General features: G+C 40.1%; 1 protein-coding gene across 3 annotated transcripts in view; it reads left to right on the top strand.

The window, feature by feature from the left end:
• The window catches only part of Ssh2 (slingshot protein phosphatase 2), a 243,935-nt gene that overhangs the window by 192,158 nt on the left and 31,690 nt on the right, over nt 1-20,087 (top strand). For all 3 annotated transcript variants that reach the window (XM_085695369.2, XM_085695371.2, XM_085695370.2), the window contains 5 exons: nt 5,556-5,624; nt 6,612-6,677; nt 9,391-9,585; nt 13,938-14,031; nt 14,161-14,289. In XM_085695369.2, the coding sequence (XP_085551495.1) occupies nt 5,556-5,624; nt 6,612-6,677; nt 9,391-9,585; nt 13,938-14,031; nt 14,161-14,289 (553 nt within the window). The remainder of the gene's footprint in view (nt 1-5,555; nt 5,625-6,611; nt 6,678-9,390; nt 9,586-13,937; nt 14,032-14,160; nt 14,290-20,087) is intronic.

Raw genomic sequence — 20,087 nt, 5'->3', positions numbered from 1 at the left:
AGTATTTGCCATGCAAGCTCAAGTACCTAAGTTCAATCTCTAGCACTGGTGAAAATCTAGGCACAGCAGCACGTGCCTGTAATCCCAACACTGAGGAAGTGGAGACAGGGTAAGCTCTAGGACTTGCTGGTTGGCAGATGGTCAGCCAGGGAGTCAGCCTAGCCAAATCTATGAGAACAGAGTTCAGTAAGAAACTGTCTCTAAGGTAAAGAACAATTGAGGAAGATACCCAAAGTTGACGTCTGACTTCCACATGCACTCCATAAACCTATGAACATATGTACCCACACATAGACACACAAATAAAGGCATAAAACTGGAAAAAAAAGTCTTGGCCATTATCTTCAGAGACAAGCAAACTTACTAAATGTCTTTGGCTATTTCTAATTTACTACTATTCCTTACCTTTCTCTCATTGCTAAGTACTAATGATAATAAGTAAACAAATGGATATAAATATTTTGGGGGAAAAGTTGCTTTTTGCTGTTAGTCTATTCCTTCCATCAGTAATATTCTACCTTGGTAATCCTTGGGTATATGCCTTTCTTGGTAACGTACCAATAGTCCTTTCCTGGGTTCATGTGTACTTTGCTTCCTATAATTAAAGATAGATCTGAGAGAATCAGAATTGTTGTTGTTGTTGTTGTTGTTGTTGTTTTGGGTTTGGGGGAGGGTAGAGGTTTATATCCTTAAGGCTTGAGGCTTTTCTGTTCTATTTCCCTACTCTTTCTGAAGAATCTTTGGAAAGACTGTGGAATGTGGCTGCTAAGCAGATCTTTACACTCTGAAATAATAAGCCTCAGGAAATCCTGCCAGATGTCTCAAACCTTGACTTCCTGGTTCAGGACTAGAATGGAATTGTGCAGTAGCTAGGGGAGTGACCCAGGCCTGGGTGAATTTATGCACACACACACACACACACACACACACACACACACAAAATGGTAACAGGTAGAGAGGGATTGCTAGCAAGAACATAGCCCTGGGTTTGGAGGCAGGGTTATAGATGACAATGAGTCTGATTGTAGAGAAGCAGGGAGATCCCAGTGTGTTACTAGGAAAAGTTTCCAATCCAGCCTTTACCCTAGCTTGTGCATAGAAGTTGCACTGGTTTGCTTTGGGTTGCCGTGATAAAGCACTGACTAAAACAAACTTGGTGAGATGGCTGAATGGGTAAATGTACCTGCTGACAGCCTGACAGCCTGAGGTCAGGTCCCTGGGACCCAGATGGTGGAGAGAACCAACTCCCTCAAATTGTTCTTTTCTAACCTCCAACATGCTACCCCATACACACAAAATAAAATGATTAAAAACAAACACACACACTATAAGTTCAGTTGGGGTAAAAGTCCAAATCAGAGGTCATAAAATTCCAATGTAGAAACACAGGTAGTTTCCTACTTCCTTCCCCTTAAGACAGTCTTGTCATAAATAGCCCATGTTTTATATATGTAGTATCTCAGAAACAAACTGGGACCTCAAAGAGCTAAAAAGTAGTTTCTTTTTGGTAAGCCTAACATTATAAAATTGTTTATGTCTTCTGTTTGAGTGAGCCTGTTGAACAGTGAAAGAAATGCTTGATTTCAGAATACTAGTGCTTAATTACTCTCAGTTACTTTTAATTTTATACTCTCAGTTATTGTATCATTTTATATATCTAAAAATATTTTAAAACAATATTAAATCAGCTGGGCAGTGGTGATGCATGTCTTTAATCCCAGAACTTACTTGGGAGGCAGAGGCAGGTGCTAGCCTGGTCTATGGTGAGTTCCGTGACAGTCAAAGCTGTTACATAGAGAAACTATAATGGTCTGTCCTGTCCCTTTAAGAGACAAACCCACCCTGCCAGGCAAGCAGATCTTCCTTCTGCTTCTAGTCTTCAAAGAGGCAGCTTCTCCCCACTTCTCCCTTCTTTCTCTCTCTCTCCCTCTCTCGTTTCTTTCTCTCCCTCTCTGCTCTTCTCCCTTCTCCCCTTCCCCCTCCCCTTTTCCTCTCCATAATCCACTAAATAAATACCCACTTTCTCTGCATGGTGTGCCTAATAGGTCTCTGTTTCTCACCCGCCATGTGGCTCCCTGCCTGGGACCAGTTGCTTTCATGGTCCGCTGTGGTCTCATGACCCACTGCCCACTGCTGCCACTTGGGGACCTGTGGCATTTTATTTTTGCCATAACAGAAACCTTGTCTCAAAAAATGAAACCACATCAAGCCAAAAAACTCCAATATTTAGTCAAAGTAGAAGCCAGATTGATTGGTTGATATGTACAAGATAGTGATATTGTAGCCAATTCATTTAGCTTATTTTGAGAACTGTATTGTAGTTTAAGTTACAAAGTATTCTAATAATATAGTGTAACCTTGTTTTTCAAAATATCTATGGTGTGTTTCAGGTTATAAAATAGCAGAACTTTATGGTCTGATGCTTGTTTGTTTGTTGCTCCTCAACAATTACCCTACCTCACCCTCCCATATACTTTATGCCATCATGCCTAGATTTGTTTTAAATCTTCTTTTAAAGATTTGTTTTCTTTCCTGGCGGTAGTGGCACCTGCCTTTTACGCCTTTAATCCCAGCACTTGGGGATGCAGAGGCAGGCGGATCTCTGTGAGTTCAAGGCCAGCCTGGTCTACTAGAACTAATTCTAGGACAGGTTCCAAAGTACAGAAGAACTGTAGTGAGGAGCTGCGGGCAGGCCTGCTTTTCATCCCGTCCGGCTCCCGCACAGCTAGCTTAGCCCCAGAAATAATAACACACAAATTGTATTCATTTAAACACTGCCATTATCTCTAGAGAGTAAGTTACTGGCTAACTCTCACATCTTGATTAACCCATTTCTAATAATCTATGTAGCACCACGAGGTGGTGGCTTACCAGGAAAGATTCAGCATGTCTGACCTGGTGGCTGGCTCCATGGCGTCTGCCTCACTTGCCTTCTTCCCAGCATTCTGTTCTGTTTACTCTGCCTACCTAATTTTCTGTCCTATCAAAGGGCCAAGACAGTCTCTTTATTAACCAATGAAAATAACACATAGACAGAAGGCCCACCTATATCAAAGAACCATGTCTCAAAAAACTTAAAAAAAAAAAAGATTTGTCTTCTTTATTTTTATTTTATGTGTATGGGTGTTTGCCTGCGTGTGTGTCTGTGCATTGTGTGCATGTAGTGCCCATAGAGGTCAAAAAAGGCATTGGATCCTCTGGAATTAGAACTATCGACAGTTGTGAGCTATTATGTGCTATTTTTTTAAATTTTTCTTTTTAAACTAAGATATAATTTTATATCATCCTCCCCCCCTTCCTCCTTCTAACCCCTTCCTTTGGTGATAGGTTTTGTTGTCTATGTTTAAAGATAAACCTAAGACTGAGAGGAGTTAAGTAACTGCTCAGAGGAGTTTCAATACCAAAAGAGATCAAATCCAGACATTTGACATAGTAGATACTTACTAAATATAAATTGTTGTTGTTTAGGCACCCTTGTATGTGTCTTTATACACCTGATCTTAAAACAATGCAATAAAGGTTATTTTGTCCCTTTTTCATAAATCAAGAGACAAACACAAAACAATTAATTTGTTTAAGACTACATAGTTAAAGGCTGAGGCGTAACTCACAGGTAGAAAGTTCTTTCCCAGTATGTACAAGGTCCTGGGAGAAAGACTCTTACTAGAACTCTATCTGGCTAAGAGTCCATGGTCCTAACCATACTGTGTCCCACTCCCAACCCAGTGTTCTTTCTGCTGTACTGCTTTTCTAGATATACTGGGAGGGAACAGGTGAAGGATTCTTTGGGAAATGACCAGAGGCAGGAAGTAGTTTAAGACACATCCTTAATAAGGGTCAGAAGAGATGGCTAAGGAGAGCATGCATTCTTCTTGCAGAGGATCCAGGCATGGTTCCCAGCAAAAACAGGGGTTGCCTCACAACTGCCTATAACTCTAGATCCAGAAGATATGAAGCCCCTCGCCTCCACAGGCATCTGCACTCACGTGAACATACCCACACACAGATACACATTCATGTATCTTCAAGAAGATATTTTTGTGTGTGAGAAAAGAGTCTTATATGTCACCCTGACTGACCTGAAACTTACTATTGTAGAGTAGACTGGCCTCAAACTCAGAGATCTGCCTGCCTCTGCTTTCCAAGTACTGGAATTAAAGGTGTGTGCTACCATACCAAACAAAACTGAAAACTTTAAAGATCCTTAAGAGGAGAAAGGGACAAAAATGGTAAAGGTCATCAAGAGAAGTGGAATCACTGAGCATACAATAATTGGTCAGGAGGCCAGGGTTTCCTGCACTAACCTATTCTATTCGCTGAGAGCCAGTTTCCTTCCTAGGCTGCCTCATACATGGTGTGCAAGTACTCTGCCACTGAGTTGCAACCCTCAGTACCTGGAAAAGTATTTTAGTGTGGCATAGTAGGACCACCCTTTTGTTGGTTGCTTATGTCTCTATTCTGCATTTCAGTAGTGCTAGTTCAATACACAGCATTATTTTATCAGATGTGGTAGCACATGCCTGTAACATCAAAGTAGAGGCGGCTGAGACAAGAGAATTTTGAGTTCAAGGCCAGTCTATACTGTATGGTGACACTGTCTTAAAACAAACAAAACAAGACTGTGGAGAGGTGGTTCAGTGTTAAAAAAGAGTGCCAACTTTCAGGTTCAATTCCCAGCACACAAATGACAGTTTACAGCCGTCTATAATTCAAGTCCCAAAGGATCCAGCACCCTCTTCTGACTCCCATAGGCACAAGCCATGCAAGTGGTGCACAGAAATACATGTAGGCAGAATACACATAAAATAAAAATAAATTTAATAAAATGTTTTTAAAATCACATTTAAACACTCGTACACCCTTTCATTTCAATTGTATTTTTTATTTCTCTAACTTGATAACAATCCATGACTATTACTTCTGTACATATTTTAAGACTTCCTTTCCTTTTAAGACTGGGGGTTTCTGGTATTTAGTAAACCTTATAATTGAGCAAGTCATTTATCCCAAGATTTTGAATAACTAGCAATAGTTCATGACGTTAGAACTAGTCCTTGGGGGCAGATAAATTGGTGCACACCTGTAATCCCAGCACTTGGGAGATGAAGGTATGAGGATCGGATCGGGAGTTCAAGGCCAGTCTCTGCTTTGTTGTGAGTTCGAGGCCAGCCTAACTTTTCCCATGCCTTCTAACTGCCCCCCAAAAATAAAAAGATATAATCCTTGGAACTGAGTTGGATTTTGTATCCTGGGCAAATGCAAGTTAGCAGTGATTTCTTGAATTTTTTAATATATTAGCTACTTATAAAACAATATAGGAAGTTTAATCAATAAATTTTCTTTGTCAAATATATAAGGAATAACTGGCCATCTCTTTTAAAATAATCCTGAGAACATGTACAGGATTAATAGTAATATGATAGAAATTTCTCTGCTCTAACATTTATGAGACAGCCTGTTGCTTGGAGGTTTATCCCTTGTGTTTAAAGTTAATAAATGATAACTGCTTCCTAGAATAACAGGAAGTAACTTAATGATTATTTCTCGTCTTGCAGTAGCACTTGTACCATGGGCTTAGTCTTGCCTCTCTGGAGTGATACCCTAATTCATCTGGATGGTGACGGGTAAGAGCTTTCCTTCTTCTACCCCTTCTACAGAAAGAACAGTGGTGTGGTTAGATCTTAGTCTTAGTGGCACGTTCATTCAGCTGAATGAGAGGCCCAGTGTGCCCACCTAAGCTAGCATGTCAACAGCTCAGTGCAGCCTTTTAAACTACCACTTTGTAAAGTAGAATAAAATATAACTTGCCAGTGTCTCTCATTTCTAGTCTTCTAAGCTGACAGAGAAGTAGTAGTTTGTTGGCTCACCCTTTAATGTGAACATGTGGGACTGCTCTTGCAGTGTTCCCCTAGAGGATAATGTGTTCTGTTTGAAATAACCTCTGCAGCTTCTGCCAGCTGTCAGCCTGCTGTGTAACCCTTTTCCTGAGCCAGTTCTTTCCAGTCAGCCACCCCCACCTCCTGGTGTTTTTAGAATGTGTTCCAAAGAGATTGAAATGTTTGCTCCAATTTATAAAACCCAGGTCAATTTGCTATGAATCAAAAGACTTCCAAATAGAAATGTACATCAGAACACCTTGATTTTGCCTAGTAGATAAAATCAATTTGTTGATGCCTTTCTTTATTTAAACTTATTTTTTGAGGATTTTATAATGAGTACTGTATATAATTTCCACCCTCCCCCAGCTCCTCTTATGTTCCCCCACTTCCTCTCAAAATCATGACTACTTCATGTATAATTATTATTATTTCATGCTTATGCATAGATATATATAACTACAGCTTACTGAGTTCATTTAGTATTGCTCATATATGCATGTGTTTAGGAATGACCACTTGGAATTTGATTACCTAGCATATAATCCTTGTCCCTGGAGAAGACCAGCTGTCTTTCTCTCAGCTGCCATGTTGGAACTTTTCAATCACATCAACTTCTAGTTAATTTCTAGGTGACATACTGATGATTATTTCTTCTATTTAGTTTTTAACAAACTTGAAATACCTGAAAAATCCCTTATTTGTGGACTTTTGTCTGTTCTGTTTTGCTCTTAGTGGGTTCAGCGTATCAACAGATAACAGAGTTCACATATTCAAACCTGTATCTGTGCAAGCAATGTGGTAAGATGACTTTTGATATCTCTATAATACCATGTTTTTTAAGAGGTCCTACAAAAAAGTTCTTTAATGTTATTAAAATAATATTTTGCAAGAGAAGTATAATTTGAAGTGATACAATTCACTGTTCATATGCATCCTGTATTGTAGAGGATTTGTGTATGTGTATGTGATCTGTTTGCAAGGTAACAATGATTAAAGGTGACCTAGAAATGTAGTTTTTCTATTGTTACAGTAGAAAACTTCATGCATTGGTGAACAGGTGAAATTCAGAAGTAATATTGGGCTCTAGAAGAGATGCTAATGGGATAGAGAGTCTGTTAGAACTGTGTTTCACACTGACCATGCTTAATGTGAGGGCCAAGTCTGTACACTTTACTGCTATGTACTAACTTTTAGTTTCCTAAGATAATCAGAAATTATCTTATTTGACAGAGTTATTGCATAGATAGATACATTTCCTTTTAAAGTACTGGTAATTGTTTGTGTAATGAAAATAAAGCCTAAATAAATCATTGTTAATAACCATCCATATATTGACACTTTTAAGTTACTCACTGTGTTCTGGATGCTTTACATGGCTTATATTTACTCATTACACTAGTGCCACACAGTAGTGTTGTTAGCACCCTATTGTGGATGAAAGAACTAAGGCATTGCAAGTGTTACATATCTGGCCCGAGAGTATCTTATTTATTTAGATAAAATAGAATCTTATTCACTTATCTAGAAAATGATGTAATAAAACCAAGGAATAATGAGGCTTTCTGATCAGTAGTCTTTAGCCTCTGGGGACTTAAATAATTCAATAAGTAAAGTGTCATGCCACTATAAGGGTCTGAATTCAAATCCCTAATGCCCATGTAAAAACCAGGCACAACAGTGCTCATCTGTACCCCAGTGTTGCAGGGAGTTAGCTACAAACTAATGTTTTTCTCTTGAAGGAAAAGGAAGTGTAAGAGAATTCTATAGCCATTTATTTACATACATTTATTTATAACATTTATTTTTTGATGATTTTATGTGTATGAATGTTTTCACTGCATACATGTCTGTGCAACATATGTGTACCTGGTGCCCAGGAGTTTAGAAAATGAAAGATCCCCCGGAACTGGAGTTGGAAATTGAACTTGGGACCTCTGCAAGAACAAGTATTTTAACTACTGAGCCAACATTCCAGCACCTATCATTTTTTTAAAAAATGTATTTATTTGTGTGTGAGTGGGTTTGTATGCCACAGTAGCAAACCTATGGGGGCAGAGGTAGATTATGGGGGCATTCGTGCTTTCTTCCACCAGGTGTATCCTGGAAGTTAGACTCAAGCTCTCAGTCTTGCTAGTCAGTGCCTTTACCTACTAAACTATTTTAAATGATCTTATATATTTTTTGTTAAGAATATCTTTATCGGGCTGGAGAGATGGCTCAGTGGTTAAGAGCATTGCCTGCTCTTCCAAAGGTCCTGAGTTCAATTCCCAGCAACCACATGGTGGCTCACAACCATCTGTAATGGGGTCTGGTGCCCTCTTCTGGCCTGCAGGCATACACACAGACAGAATATTGTATACATAATAAATAAATAAATACAATTTAAAAAAAAAAAAGAATATCTTTATCTTTCCTGCCTCCTAAGAAAAATAATCCTTGCTCATTTTGAAAAAGTTCTACAGTTGACCAGGCATGGTGGCCCCTGCCTTTAGTCTCAGCACTCAAAAGGCAGAAGCAAGCAGATCTCTGAGTTTGAGACTAACCTGGTCTACAAAGTGAGTTCCAGAACAGTTAGAGCTATGTAGAGAGACCCTGTCTCAAAAAACAAAAACAAAAACAAAAACTTAACAGGTTATATATTGCTTGTAGCATAGGGAGGCACTGAGTCTTATTCACAGTGCTACAGAATAAACAAGCAAAATAAATGTTAGTTTGTAGCTAATAGGACATTTGAGTTCCAGCTATGATCTAGGCCTTGTTAAGCACTGGAGATAGACCAATAAACAAAACGTAGAATGATCCTTGTCTTGTGTAAGTTACTTCCTAATATTTCTTTTTCTGTCTTTGTTTACTTTCTAGCATTTTTAGCTTTAGCTTAGGTAAATAGAAAAAAAGCGTAGTTTTTTAGTTTTGTTTACCCTTCTTGGGTTTCTGAGCTCAGAGTCAGAGGTTTAATTTAGTCTTAGGGTAGAGCCAGAGCTATTCTCAGAAAGTAACTCATGTGAATGAATAAATGGTTTAAAGAACTAGGAGACTAAGGTAGCAAGAATGGTAAATGCCATTAGGTCAGTACTTCCTGGACATCAAAGGACGTAGACTCTTGGCTTTAGGGGCATCTGCCTATACGATCTTTGTGGAGCCTGTAAGGATCCTAGAGAACAAGCTATCACATGATTCTGTGCCAAAGGGAAACAAATTTTAAATAGTTAATTGTTGAGGTTTTTGTTAATTTTTGCTAATGGCACAGTCACATGAGTTCAAGGATTAGGTCATGAGGCCATAGGTTCCTAGACTTTTTTTCACTGAGGAGTTAGTTGTCAGTTCTCTTCCCCTCTCCGTGCCTTGAATATGCATCAAGACCACAGAATATTGACTTCCAGGGAGGGAGAAAACTCTACAGAGAATAATACTCTGTAGAATTAAAAAAAATAGAGGAGTTTGAGATAGACCTAGGTTTTATCCTTTGGTATCCCATAATTCTATAGTGCTCATTTCTGAGCCTATCTTTCAGGTCTGCACTACAGAGTTTGCACAAGGCTTGTGAAGTGGCCAGAATGCATAACTACTATCCAGGCAGCCTTTTTCTCACTTGGGTGAGTTATTATGAGAGCCATATCAACTCGGATCAGTCCTCAGTCAATGAATGGAATGCTATGCAGGATGTGCAGTCTCATCGACCTGACTCTCCGGCTCTCTTCACAGACATGTAAGTTGGCTTGCTAAGGACTGTGACCCTCTCTTGTGTGCTAGGCAGCATATTCCTTAGGAACTAATCCTGCCCCATTGACAATAGTTACAATGTAGATTACACTTCTGTCATACGTGAAGATCCTTCTATTTCCTGCAAAGGCCTGAGGAATTTTACTCCTGGGCACAACAGAGTATCTGTAATCAAGAATGTAATGCTATGAAAATCTACGAGATGGCTTAGTGGTTAAGAGCATTGGCTACTCTTCCAGAGGACCCGGATTCAATTCCAACACCAACATGGCAGCTCACAACTGTCTAACTACTTTTCCAGGGGATCAGACACCCTCACACAGACATAATGCAGGCAAAACACCAATGCACATAAAATAAAATTTTAAAAGCCAGTGGTGGCACACACCTTTAATCTCAGCACTTGGCAGAGCCAGGTGAATCTCTGAGTTCGAGGCCAGCCTGGTCTACAGAGAGAGTTCCAGGACATCCAGTACTATTACACAGAAAAACCCGGGGGGGGGGGGGGTGACACATGACTCACAAAAACAAAACAACGACAACAAAAAAAGCCTATTACTCAGATTCCACTAATTTGAAATTTTAATTTAGAGAAATGACTATGAAAAGGATCATTTGATAGCAATTAACAGCAAGAGGCTTTTGGAGGGATGTTTGTCATACCTGAGAAATTAAAGTGTCTTTCCAAGGGTAGCAATCGCTCCTATAAACACAGTCCCCAGGAGCAATAGGTGATGTGTTCTATTTTTTCATTTACTGTTGTAACCAATAGAAACTGTTTATATTCTTTAAAGCTGGGGTGTTACTCACCTTTAATTCCAGCACTCAGGAAGCAGAAGCAAGTGAATCTCTTGAGTTCAAGGTTAGCCTGATCCACACAGTGAATTCTAAGCCATCCAGAGCTGCATAGTGAGGCCCTGTCTCAGAAAGGAACAAGGAGAGAAAGATGTTTCCAATCCATTGAAAAGAATACTGAGTTAAATTTAATTCTGCTGAGTTGTGGTTTTATTTTAGTTGAAGAAGCAGTCAAAGCATCATTAATCTTTTTTCTCAGGGAGTTGTTGGTTCCAGAGCCTTTCCAGTAGGCCTAGTTCTTTCAAGGTCTTTTAGTAACCAAAAAACACATCTATGGAAATGATCGTCATGATTTTATATTGTAAAGCTGGTTGGTGGGTTTCAGAGGAATGATTGTTTCATCTAGCTTAAAAAAAAAAAAGCTTATCCTAAACCATACTTAGAGAAAAACATTCATCACAGCCAGGGATAGTAGCATATAGCACACTTGGTAGACTGAGATAGGAGGGTTTCAAGTTCTAAGCCAGCCTGGACTATAAATAGTAGGACCAACTGTTAGGATTCAGGCATTATGCTGGCCCCTGTCACCTGACAGGATGAACCCAGGCAGTACTCTGGCCAGCCCAGGGTTTCTATGGCTGCTATGTCACTACTTAGTCTATACACAGGTGCAAAGGTCCCTTTAAGAGACTAGCTCTGCCCAACCCCACCCCCTGCCATTTCTCTGAGAAGGCAGGTCTCTGCCCCCCCCCTCCTTCCCCCATAAACTTCCTTCCCATGTAACCTCTGTCTGATGACATGTTTGTCCCATACACACACACCATAGGATCCATGCTCCAACCTTGTGCTTCATATCATTGTACCAACCACATCTCAAAATAAATAACAAATATCTTAAAATCAGTAAACTATTGTTTTTCCTTCCTAATTTTGATTTGATTTGAGAGGATTTTGGCTCTCTAGCACAGAAGAAAGAATTGCTTTACATCCCTAAGCAAAAACAACTCCCCCCAAAACGGGTGAAAGATCCTGGCACATAGTAGACACTGAACATTAGTTCTTAGTTTTAAGATACATTTGTTATATTATCTTTGTAGAAAACAAATAAATAGAAACTGTAGGCCAGAATATCGAAGCTGATGTGCAGGCTAGTTTTATGTCAACATGACACAGAGTTGTTGGAGAGGATGGAACCTCTACTGAGAAAATGCCTCCATAAGATCAGCCCACAGGCAAACCTGTAGGGCATTTTCTTAATTAGTGATTGATGAGTGAGGGCCCAGCCTATTGGTGGAGGGGCTATCTCCCTGATGGTGGTCCTGAGTTCTATTAAAAAAAAAAAAAAAAGAAAAAAAGCAGACTGAGCAAACCATGAGGAGCAGGCCAGTAAGCAGCACTTCTCCATGGTCTCTGCATCAGGTTCCTACTGTTTGGGTTCCTGTCCTGACTTCTTTTAATGACAGACTACAATGTAGAAGTGTAAGCCAAATAAGCCCTTTTCTATGCAGCTCACTGTTGCTCATGGTATTTCATCAAAGCAATAGTAACCCTAACTAGGACATGATTATATCTGGATAGAGTGGTTTTTAGTTTTTGTTTTCTCTGTATTTTGCATTTTTTTCCAGTGACATCAAAGAGGAGGAAGTATGTTTGTATGCTAATTGCTTTTTCTGTGCCCTCTTCCTACCCAATTTAACTTAAAAGGCCTATAAAAGAATAGTGATAATATAGGGAAAATATGAGCCAAAATGCATTTACAGAATTCTGTTGTGAACAGTTTGTTCTTGTAATCCAAGAAGGTCATGTACTGTGTGGTGCCCCAATGTATACCTAATGTTATGCCTGACTCTGAAAAGAGAAAAACCTTGTTCAAGGTCACATTAACTGTAAGTAGTAGGGCTGTGATTAAACCTAGGTCTGTCTGCTCCCGAACTACTCCAGCTCAGAATGTGAAGGACTCAAAGAAAAACTGCTTAACTAGGAAACCCATGCACGCACACAAGTGCTACAATCTGTTTTGATCAATACATCTTTTCAGTAGAAGACTGTCATTCTGCATTTCCTCCCACATTACTGTGTCTGGGAAAAATGAAGCCTAGATAAGAATTGCCCTTCTATTCAAGACAAATGTCTTAGTAGAACAGCACAGGTATCAGCTGTGTTCTGCACAGTTCATGAGAAGCTGAGCGCCTGCACAATGTGGTGCCCCAAGTGTGTGGAGATGCAGCATACAGAATTGGAGATTACAGAGGCTATTTTTGCAGCTAGTGATAAGGCTGCAAGCAGCAGGAACAGGCAGGATGCCTGAAGGCTTAGGCCATGTCCATATCCAAATAAGGAGACCCAAAGCAGATACCTTTCTTGAGTAGGTAGGAGCAAAGATGGGACAGAAAGTACTCAAATTCTCCATATTATGAACCATGCCACTAGAGAGAAGCATCCAGTTACACTGAACTAATGCTTTTCTTTTTGGGGGGGAGAGGAGGTAAAGAGAGTAGTTAGTTTTTCAGATGGGGTTTCTTTTTGTAGCTTTGGCTGTCCTGGAACTAGCTCTATAGGCTGGCCTCAAACTCATAGAGATCCACCTGCCTCTGCCTCCCAGAGTGCTGGGATTAAAGGTGTGCACCACTACTGCCTGGCTGAGTAGAGTTGTATTATTTATTTTGAGACAGGATCTCACTATGTAGCCCTAGCTCTCCTGGATCACTATGTAGACCAGGCTGGCCTCTAACTCAGCATGCTAGGACTAAAGGCATGTGCCACCACACCTGACCTTGAGTAATTTTAAAGAGACCAAAAACTAGAAAACCACAGAATCCTGCAGATGGTGGCATTCTAAGGTCTGGCACTCTTGAGTTACATTAGTGTCCTGCCCAGATTGGTATTCTAGCTTAGCAGGTGTTGCTATCCAGGGGTTGGTTCTTGATAGGGACATGAAATATACTTGATATGGCCAGCTTGTCTTTGCTTCTTCATAGATCTGTATATTCTTGATGTATTTAAAGACTTTTAAACACATGGGTCCCATTCAAGTTAATTTTTACATGTTTATTATGTTCTATATGGGGGGTTGTTTTGTTTTGTTTTGTTTCTTGGTTGGTTTAGGTTAGGAAGGTGTTTTGGTTTTGTTTGTTTTTAATTTTGGGTTTGGGTTTTTTTGTTTTTTCGAGACAGGGTTTCTCTGTGTTACAGCCCTGGCTATCCTGGAACTCACTGTGTAGAATAGGCTGGCCTCGAACTCACTGAAATCTGCCTTATCTCTGCTTCCCAAGTGCTGGGATTAAAGGCATGCACCACCGCTGCCTGGCAGGAAGGTATTCTTGATGTTAATTTGGTTTTGGTTTTGGTTTAGACATTGTCTCATTATGTAGTACCCATGTTGGCCTGAAACTCACTGTGTAATTGCGTACAGTTTTCATTTGCTATGCTTCTGCAATGTAAATATGAGAGTAAGAGAAGTAATTTGAAAACATAATCAAATGGTGAATTCATTGTTTTGATTAAATTCTTGCTTAAGAAAAACCACTACTTGTCTATCCTCAGACCAACTGAACGTGAACGAACAGAAAGGCTTATTAAAACCAAATTAAGGGAGATTATGATGCAAAAGGATTTGGAAAATATCACATCCAAAGAGGTAAGCAACATTGAGTCCTCATTGTTCCAAAGCTAGGAGTAGAGTAATACTAGGTATGGAGCTAAAAATGGTATTGAAAACACAGAAGAACTTTACAGAGATTAACACAGTACATCACCTCTGTTTCAGATACGTACGGAGTTGGAAATGCAGATGGTGTGCAACTTGCGAGAATTCAAGGAATTCATAGATAATGAAATGATAGTGATCCTTGGTCAGATGGATAGTCCCACACAGATATTTGAGCATGTGTTCCTGGTAAGTTTTAAAGCCACTTTCAGTGGTATTTTGAAACTAGCTTTGGACTCAAGACAATTGTTGTTTACTGTATTTAGATAAAATGTAACTAGATTGAAGAAATGGCTGAGTGGTTAAGGGTACTTACTGTTCTTGCAGAGGACCTGGGTTCAGTTCCCAGCACTCACACGATGACCCAAAACCATCCATAACTCTGGTTCCTATGGTTCCAAAGCCCCCTTCTGACCTCTGCAGGCACCAGGCATCCACTTGACGCACACACATACATGCAGGCCAAAAACTCATACACTTTAAATAAATCTAAAAAAGGTTTATTGTAACTGAATTAAAAGGATAGGCAATATTACTCAAACTTCATTGCTTTCCAATATTTTTGCCACATTATTTTACTAACACTGCTAATATTATCTGTGCTTTTTAAGATTAATTGCATTTGTTGTATGCTGGAAATGTCACATAATGGCTTACTACTGTTCGTTTCTTCCCAGTTCCTCTTTCAGTAGATTTTTATGTGGATTAAAACTGAGTATAGTGGCAATATTTATACCTGGCATATTTCATCTAAGCAGATGGTACTACTTATAACAGAAAGTCTATTGAACTTTATTTGCTTAGTTGTTTTCTGGGGCCCTAAGGATCAAAGTCTGATCCTTGCACATGTTAAGTATGTGCTCTACCATTGAACTACATCCTCAGCCCTCAACCTTTAAACATAATGAAACTATGCCACAGCATTTTGAGGCCTCCAAATTACTTTTCATTATTACCAAAATATCAATGACTAAAAATTTTTCTTCATAGTTCCCAAACATTCAGTCACCTGTAATTGCCTCAAGGAAGATACAGAGAAACTAGATAGGAAGCCCCTAAGGTCGAATAATTCTAGTTTCATGTATACACAGTAGAAGGAAGAAGATTAACAAGACTACATCAAAGCAAAGAAGGATGCTAAGACATCATTTTGTTTCTACTTTTTGTACATTTTGGCCAAATTTACATTACAGAAGCTTCTTATCCTTATCTATAGAGGGGCTCATACCCTCTACATCCAGAAATGTGGCACTTCCATTTTCTGATGAGCACATACGTGAACTGAACTGATTAGAAGCCAGGAATACAGATAGAAGAGGAACAGATATACAGATGTAATTGGAGGTTTCTTTCCCACCTGCCAATTCTCAAATAACAGCTCAGAGGCTTAATATAACTTATAAATGCTTGACTTATGGCTCCAGCTTATTATTTGCTAGCTCTTACATTTAAATTAACCCATATTTTTTATCTACGCTTTGCCATGTGGTTTGTGACTTATTACCTCATTTTTTACATGTCTTGTCTTGTCAGCCTTGGCAACTGGCTGGCATCTCCTAGACTCCACCCTTCTTCTCCTGTATCTCTGCTTGGATTTCCCACCTGGCTCCATTCTGCCTTGCTATAAGCCAAAGGAGCTTTATTTATCAACCAATGAGAGCAAAACATATTTACAACATACAGAAAGAGCATCCCACAGCACACAGAAACTGACTAAATGCATTACCTCACTCTGAACATTCATAAGAGTTTGTTTTACCATGCAGTCAGACTTGGTACCATTGGCAGTTTGAAATTTTAGAGTATATTTGTCTCTAGTTTGATTCATATGGCCCATAGCTGTGAAATTACTGTGCAAAGCTGCGAACTGACAAGGGATCTTCTTTTCTGGTACTTTTTGTCAGGGAGTGGGGGTGAGACAGGATCTCTCTTACATATCCCTGGCTGTCCTTGAACTCACTCTAAATCAGGCAGACCTCAGATTCACAGAGATCTACCTGCCTCTGCCTCCTGAATACAGGGATAAAGGTGTGTGTCACCACCACCTGGCTGTGCTGCTGTTTCTGGATGTAGATTGTACTGTCTTTTCTATGGATAAGGAGACTGAATTTGTTGTCTCTAGTGTGTATTTTCATGAGGTCTCAAAAATATCCTACTCTAACTTTGTTGGAATTCTTGTGTTGTCTGTAGAAACCTTAGGAGCCACTCACTCAGATATTCTTTGCCCAGACTCCATGAAATATGACTGAATTTTTGTGAATAAAAAAATGTTGGTAGCCCAAAAGAGCTCGTGTTAGGTAGTGGCCAGAACTGGCTGAAGATGTAGCCCTGGTGGTACAGTGCCTATCTGTTGTGCATTTGCTCCTGAGTTTGGTCCCCAGCACCTTGGAAGTTGGGTGTAGTGACACTCCAGTACTCATGACAGGGTCATCCTCAGCTGCACAGAGTTTGGATTCAGCCTGGGAACAATGAGATCTAGAAAGTAGGAGCAAAGTAAAGTCACTTTGCCCTCAAGCATTGCTTGTTTGTTTTTTTGATACTGAAGATCGAGTATAGATACCTGTGTAGACAAGGACTCTACCACTAAACCACATTTCCAGTCCTAAATATGGATTTTAAAACTTTTTTAAAAATGTGGAACTTTTATGTGCTGGACCCAGAGTTGGATCGTCAGCACCGTGCTCACAAAGGATGCAGACATGTTGCCTAGCATGATGGTGCATACCTATAATTCCAACACTCAGGAGGCAGAGGCAGGTGGAGAGTTTGAGGCTAGCCTGCTCTACAGAGTGAATTCTAGGCCAGCAGGAGCTAGGTAGTGAGATCCTGTCTCAAATAGATGGATGGATGGATGGATGGATGGATGGATGGATGGATGGATGGATGCTAGATAGATAGATAGATAGATAGATAGATAGATAGATAGATAGATAGATACATGATAAATATCCAGTATAACCATTTTCTGACTGCCAACCTGTCTTGTTCCAGGCAGGCATGTTTCCTATGTCTGCCATAACTCACTTCCATCTAGAATTCAGAAATGCCTCCTCTTTACCCTTTCTTCAACTCGTATATAAGCAATTTTTAATGATACTGAAAGCAGAAATAATAGTCTAATTTCCCCCAAATTATGTTTCCCTAATCACCACAGATGTGTTTGAGTATTTCCACCAGCAGATTCCTCTTAGGAGTTCATAATTCTTTCTTGAGTCTTTCTTATTACAAAGATAATTTATCTTTGTAATGTTCGCCAGTCATGGTAGTTCATGTCTGTAATCCCAGTACTGCAGAAGCCAAGGTCAATCTGAACTACATAGTGAATAAATCCAAGCACTGACATGGTTGTCACAACCATCCAGAACTCCAGTTCCAGGGCATCTGAAGCCCTTTTCTGACTTCTAAGGCCACCAGACACACAGGTGGAGCACACATGCACTACAGGCAACACATTAATACACATAAGAAGTAAGATGCTTGCTGGGCGGTGGTGGTGCACACCTTTAATCCCAGCAGTTGGGAGGCAGAGACAGGTGGATCTCTGTGAGTTTGAGGCCAGCCTGGTCTACAAGAGCTAGTTCCGTGACAGGCTCCAAAGCTACAGAGAAATCCTGTCTCAACAAAGCCAAAAAAGAAGAAGAAGAAGAGGAAGAGGAAGAGGAGGAGGAGGAAGAAGAAGAAGAAGGGGGAGGAGGAGGAGGAGGAGGAGGAAGAAGGAGAAGGATGCTTAAAGTTCATTGTAGAATTTTTTTCAATTTTAGAAGATAATAAATCACATTTAATCATTACCCAAGAAGGTTTCATTGTTGTCTTTTGTTATTGCTTCCTAGTCATATTTTTATTTTAGTGCTACATATATCTACATGTTCTTCTAGTATGTGGATTTTAATTTTAGAGATGTTTTAGATTCGTAGGAAAATTAAGCAGATTAAAAATTTCCCATGTACCCTCAGCTGCCATGAATGTATAGCCTGCCACATAATCAGCATACCCTGTCAAGAGTGGTCCATTTGGACTGGGTATGCTGGTGCACACCTTTAATTCTAGTCAGGTGTACTCTGGGAGTTTAAGGCTAGTCTGGTCTAGGGAGCAAGTTCCAGGAGAGCCAAGGCTATATACAGAAACCCTGTCTCAAATAAATAAATAAATAAATAAAAATAAGGGGTACGTTAGAGTTAATGAGCCTGCATTGATTGGCACATCATTATCAGCTGAGTCCATAGATTAGATTACATAGAATGTTTGTGCACTATTTGGACATATTTATGGCATGTGTCTACTATTAGAGGATGACAGTTCTTACTCTTTGTAAATTTGGTTGTTTGTTCTGTTTTTCATTTTATTTCGAGACAGGGTTTCTCTGTGTAGCCCCAGCTGTTGTGAAACTCTATAGACCAGTCTGGCCTCAAACTCAGAGGTCCTCCTGCTTCTTCTTCCTGAGTGTTGGGATTAAAGATGCGAATGATTTTCTTATTTAAGAAAATAAGTTCCAAATAGGAAAATTATAAAATTTACCTCTTAATTCAAAATGCAAAATAAATGCTTGTAGATGTTACCTAAACATCTTTGTTTTGATGGTTCCCCTTGGTCGTGTACCACAGGTCCTGTGTCTAAACCCCTTCCTCCTCTCCAGGGAGCCTATCCTTTCCCAGCAGTTGACACAGGAAAAGAGGTTTATCCTAGTTTCAAGTTGTAGGGTTACTTTTCTCAAAGTCATCTCATTTCATGCATAGTTGCCATGCTTGGAGCTCAACCAGATTGTGAGAGGAGAGGCAGTAATTCCCCTCCCTCTGGAAGAATGCTTAGCTCTACATTATACTACACAGAGGTTTGTTTATTCAGGGCGCTATCAGCTGATATGGAGAAGGAATGTTTAGAACATAGTTTAAAGAAATCTGCAGTGGGAAGGAAAGATTGATTGGTGGGAAGCCAGGTTATTAGGAAAAAGGATTCATCTAAGTCCTCATAAGATTGTGCAATTGCTCTGAGCTGGAAGCCTTTGCCCAGCCAGATTTTAGTATCAGCAGCTGTCCTGGAGGCTGTCTGATTTGACTGAGAAAAGCCTACTGTGAAGAGAGACCGTTTGTAGGAAAGCAAGGTTTTTTAGCTTAGCAAGGGAAACATGGACACTGTAATTTTGCTTTTGAATAAACTGGCTGATTATCTTTTTCAAGATTTGACATTACAGATCCTTTCTAGAAGGGTGTTTTCAAATAGAAATGCAGCCCCAGGCCGGTTATCCTTGTGGTGGTACAGAGAGTGAGTGTACTGCTGAGATGTCGCTAAGTGTCACTCTTGTCACTGTCATGCTTTCCATCTGAACTGGAAGCATGTGCCGTAAACTTCTCTTAAAAGGACAAGCCGGGGGCCGTGATACATGGTACATCACATAAAGGCACTTGCCCCCATACCTAATGACCTGAGGTCAGTGCTAAAACCCACATGGTAGAGGGAGAGAAAAGGCTTTTTGGATTTTCCTCTAACCTCCACATGCGTGCCATGGCATGAGTGCACCCACACCAACATAGTTTGGTGTACACACACATAATAAAATATAATTTAAAAAGCAAGTAGGGCCAGGCAGTGGTGGCGCACACCTTTAATCCCAGCACTCAGGAGTCAGAGACACGTGGATCTCTGTGAATTCGAGGCTAGCCTGGTCTACAGAGCGAGGTCCAGGACAGCCAGAGCTGTTACACAGAGAAACCCTGTCTCGGAAAAAAAAATAATAATAATAGGGCTAGAGATGTACCTCAGTTGGTAGTGTGCTTGCCTAGCCTGAACACAGCACTGGTCTCAGTCCCCAGCACCTTATAAACTAGGTATACTGGTACACCCCTGTAATCCCATGCGTAGGAGATGAAAACAGTAGGCTTTGAAGTTCATGATCATTGGGTCAGCAAGATGGCTCCATTGGATGAAGACACTTGCCCTCAAGCTGACAATCTGAATTTGACCCCCACATACATACTGTGGCACTTGTCTGT

The sequence above is a fragment of the Myodes glareolus genome, chromosome 9, assembly GCF_982192425.1.
Source record: "Myodes glareolus chromosome 9, mMyoGla1.1, whole genome shotgun sequence".
Lineage (NCBI taxonomy): Eukaryota > Metazoa > Chordata > Mammalia > Rodentia > Cricetidae > Myodes > Myodes glareolus.
Note: the sequence above shows the minus strand (reverse complement) of the source record. Positions and strands in the feature narration are given on the sequence as shown.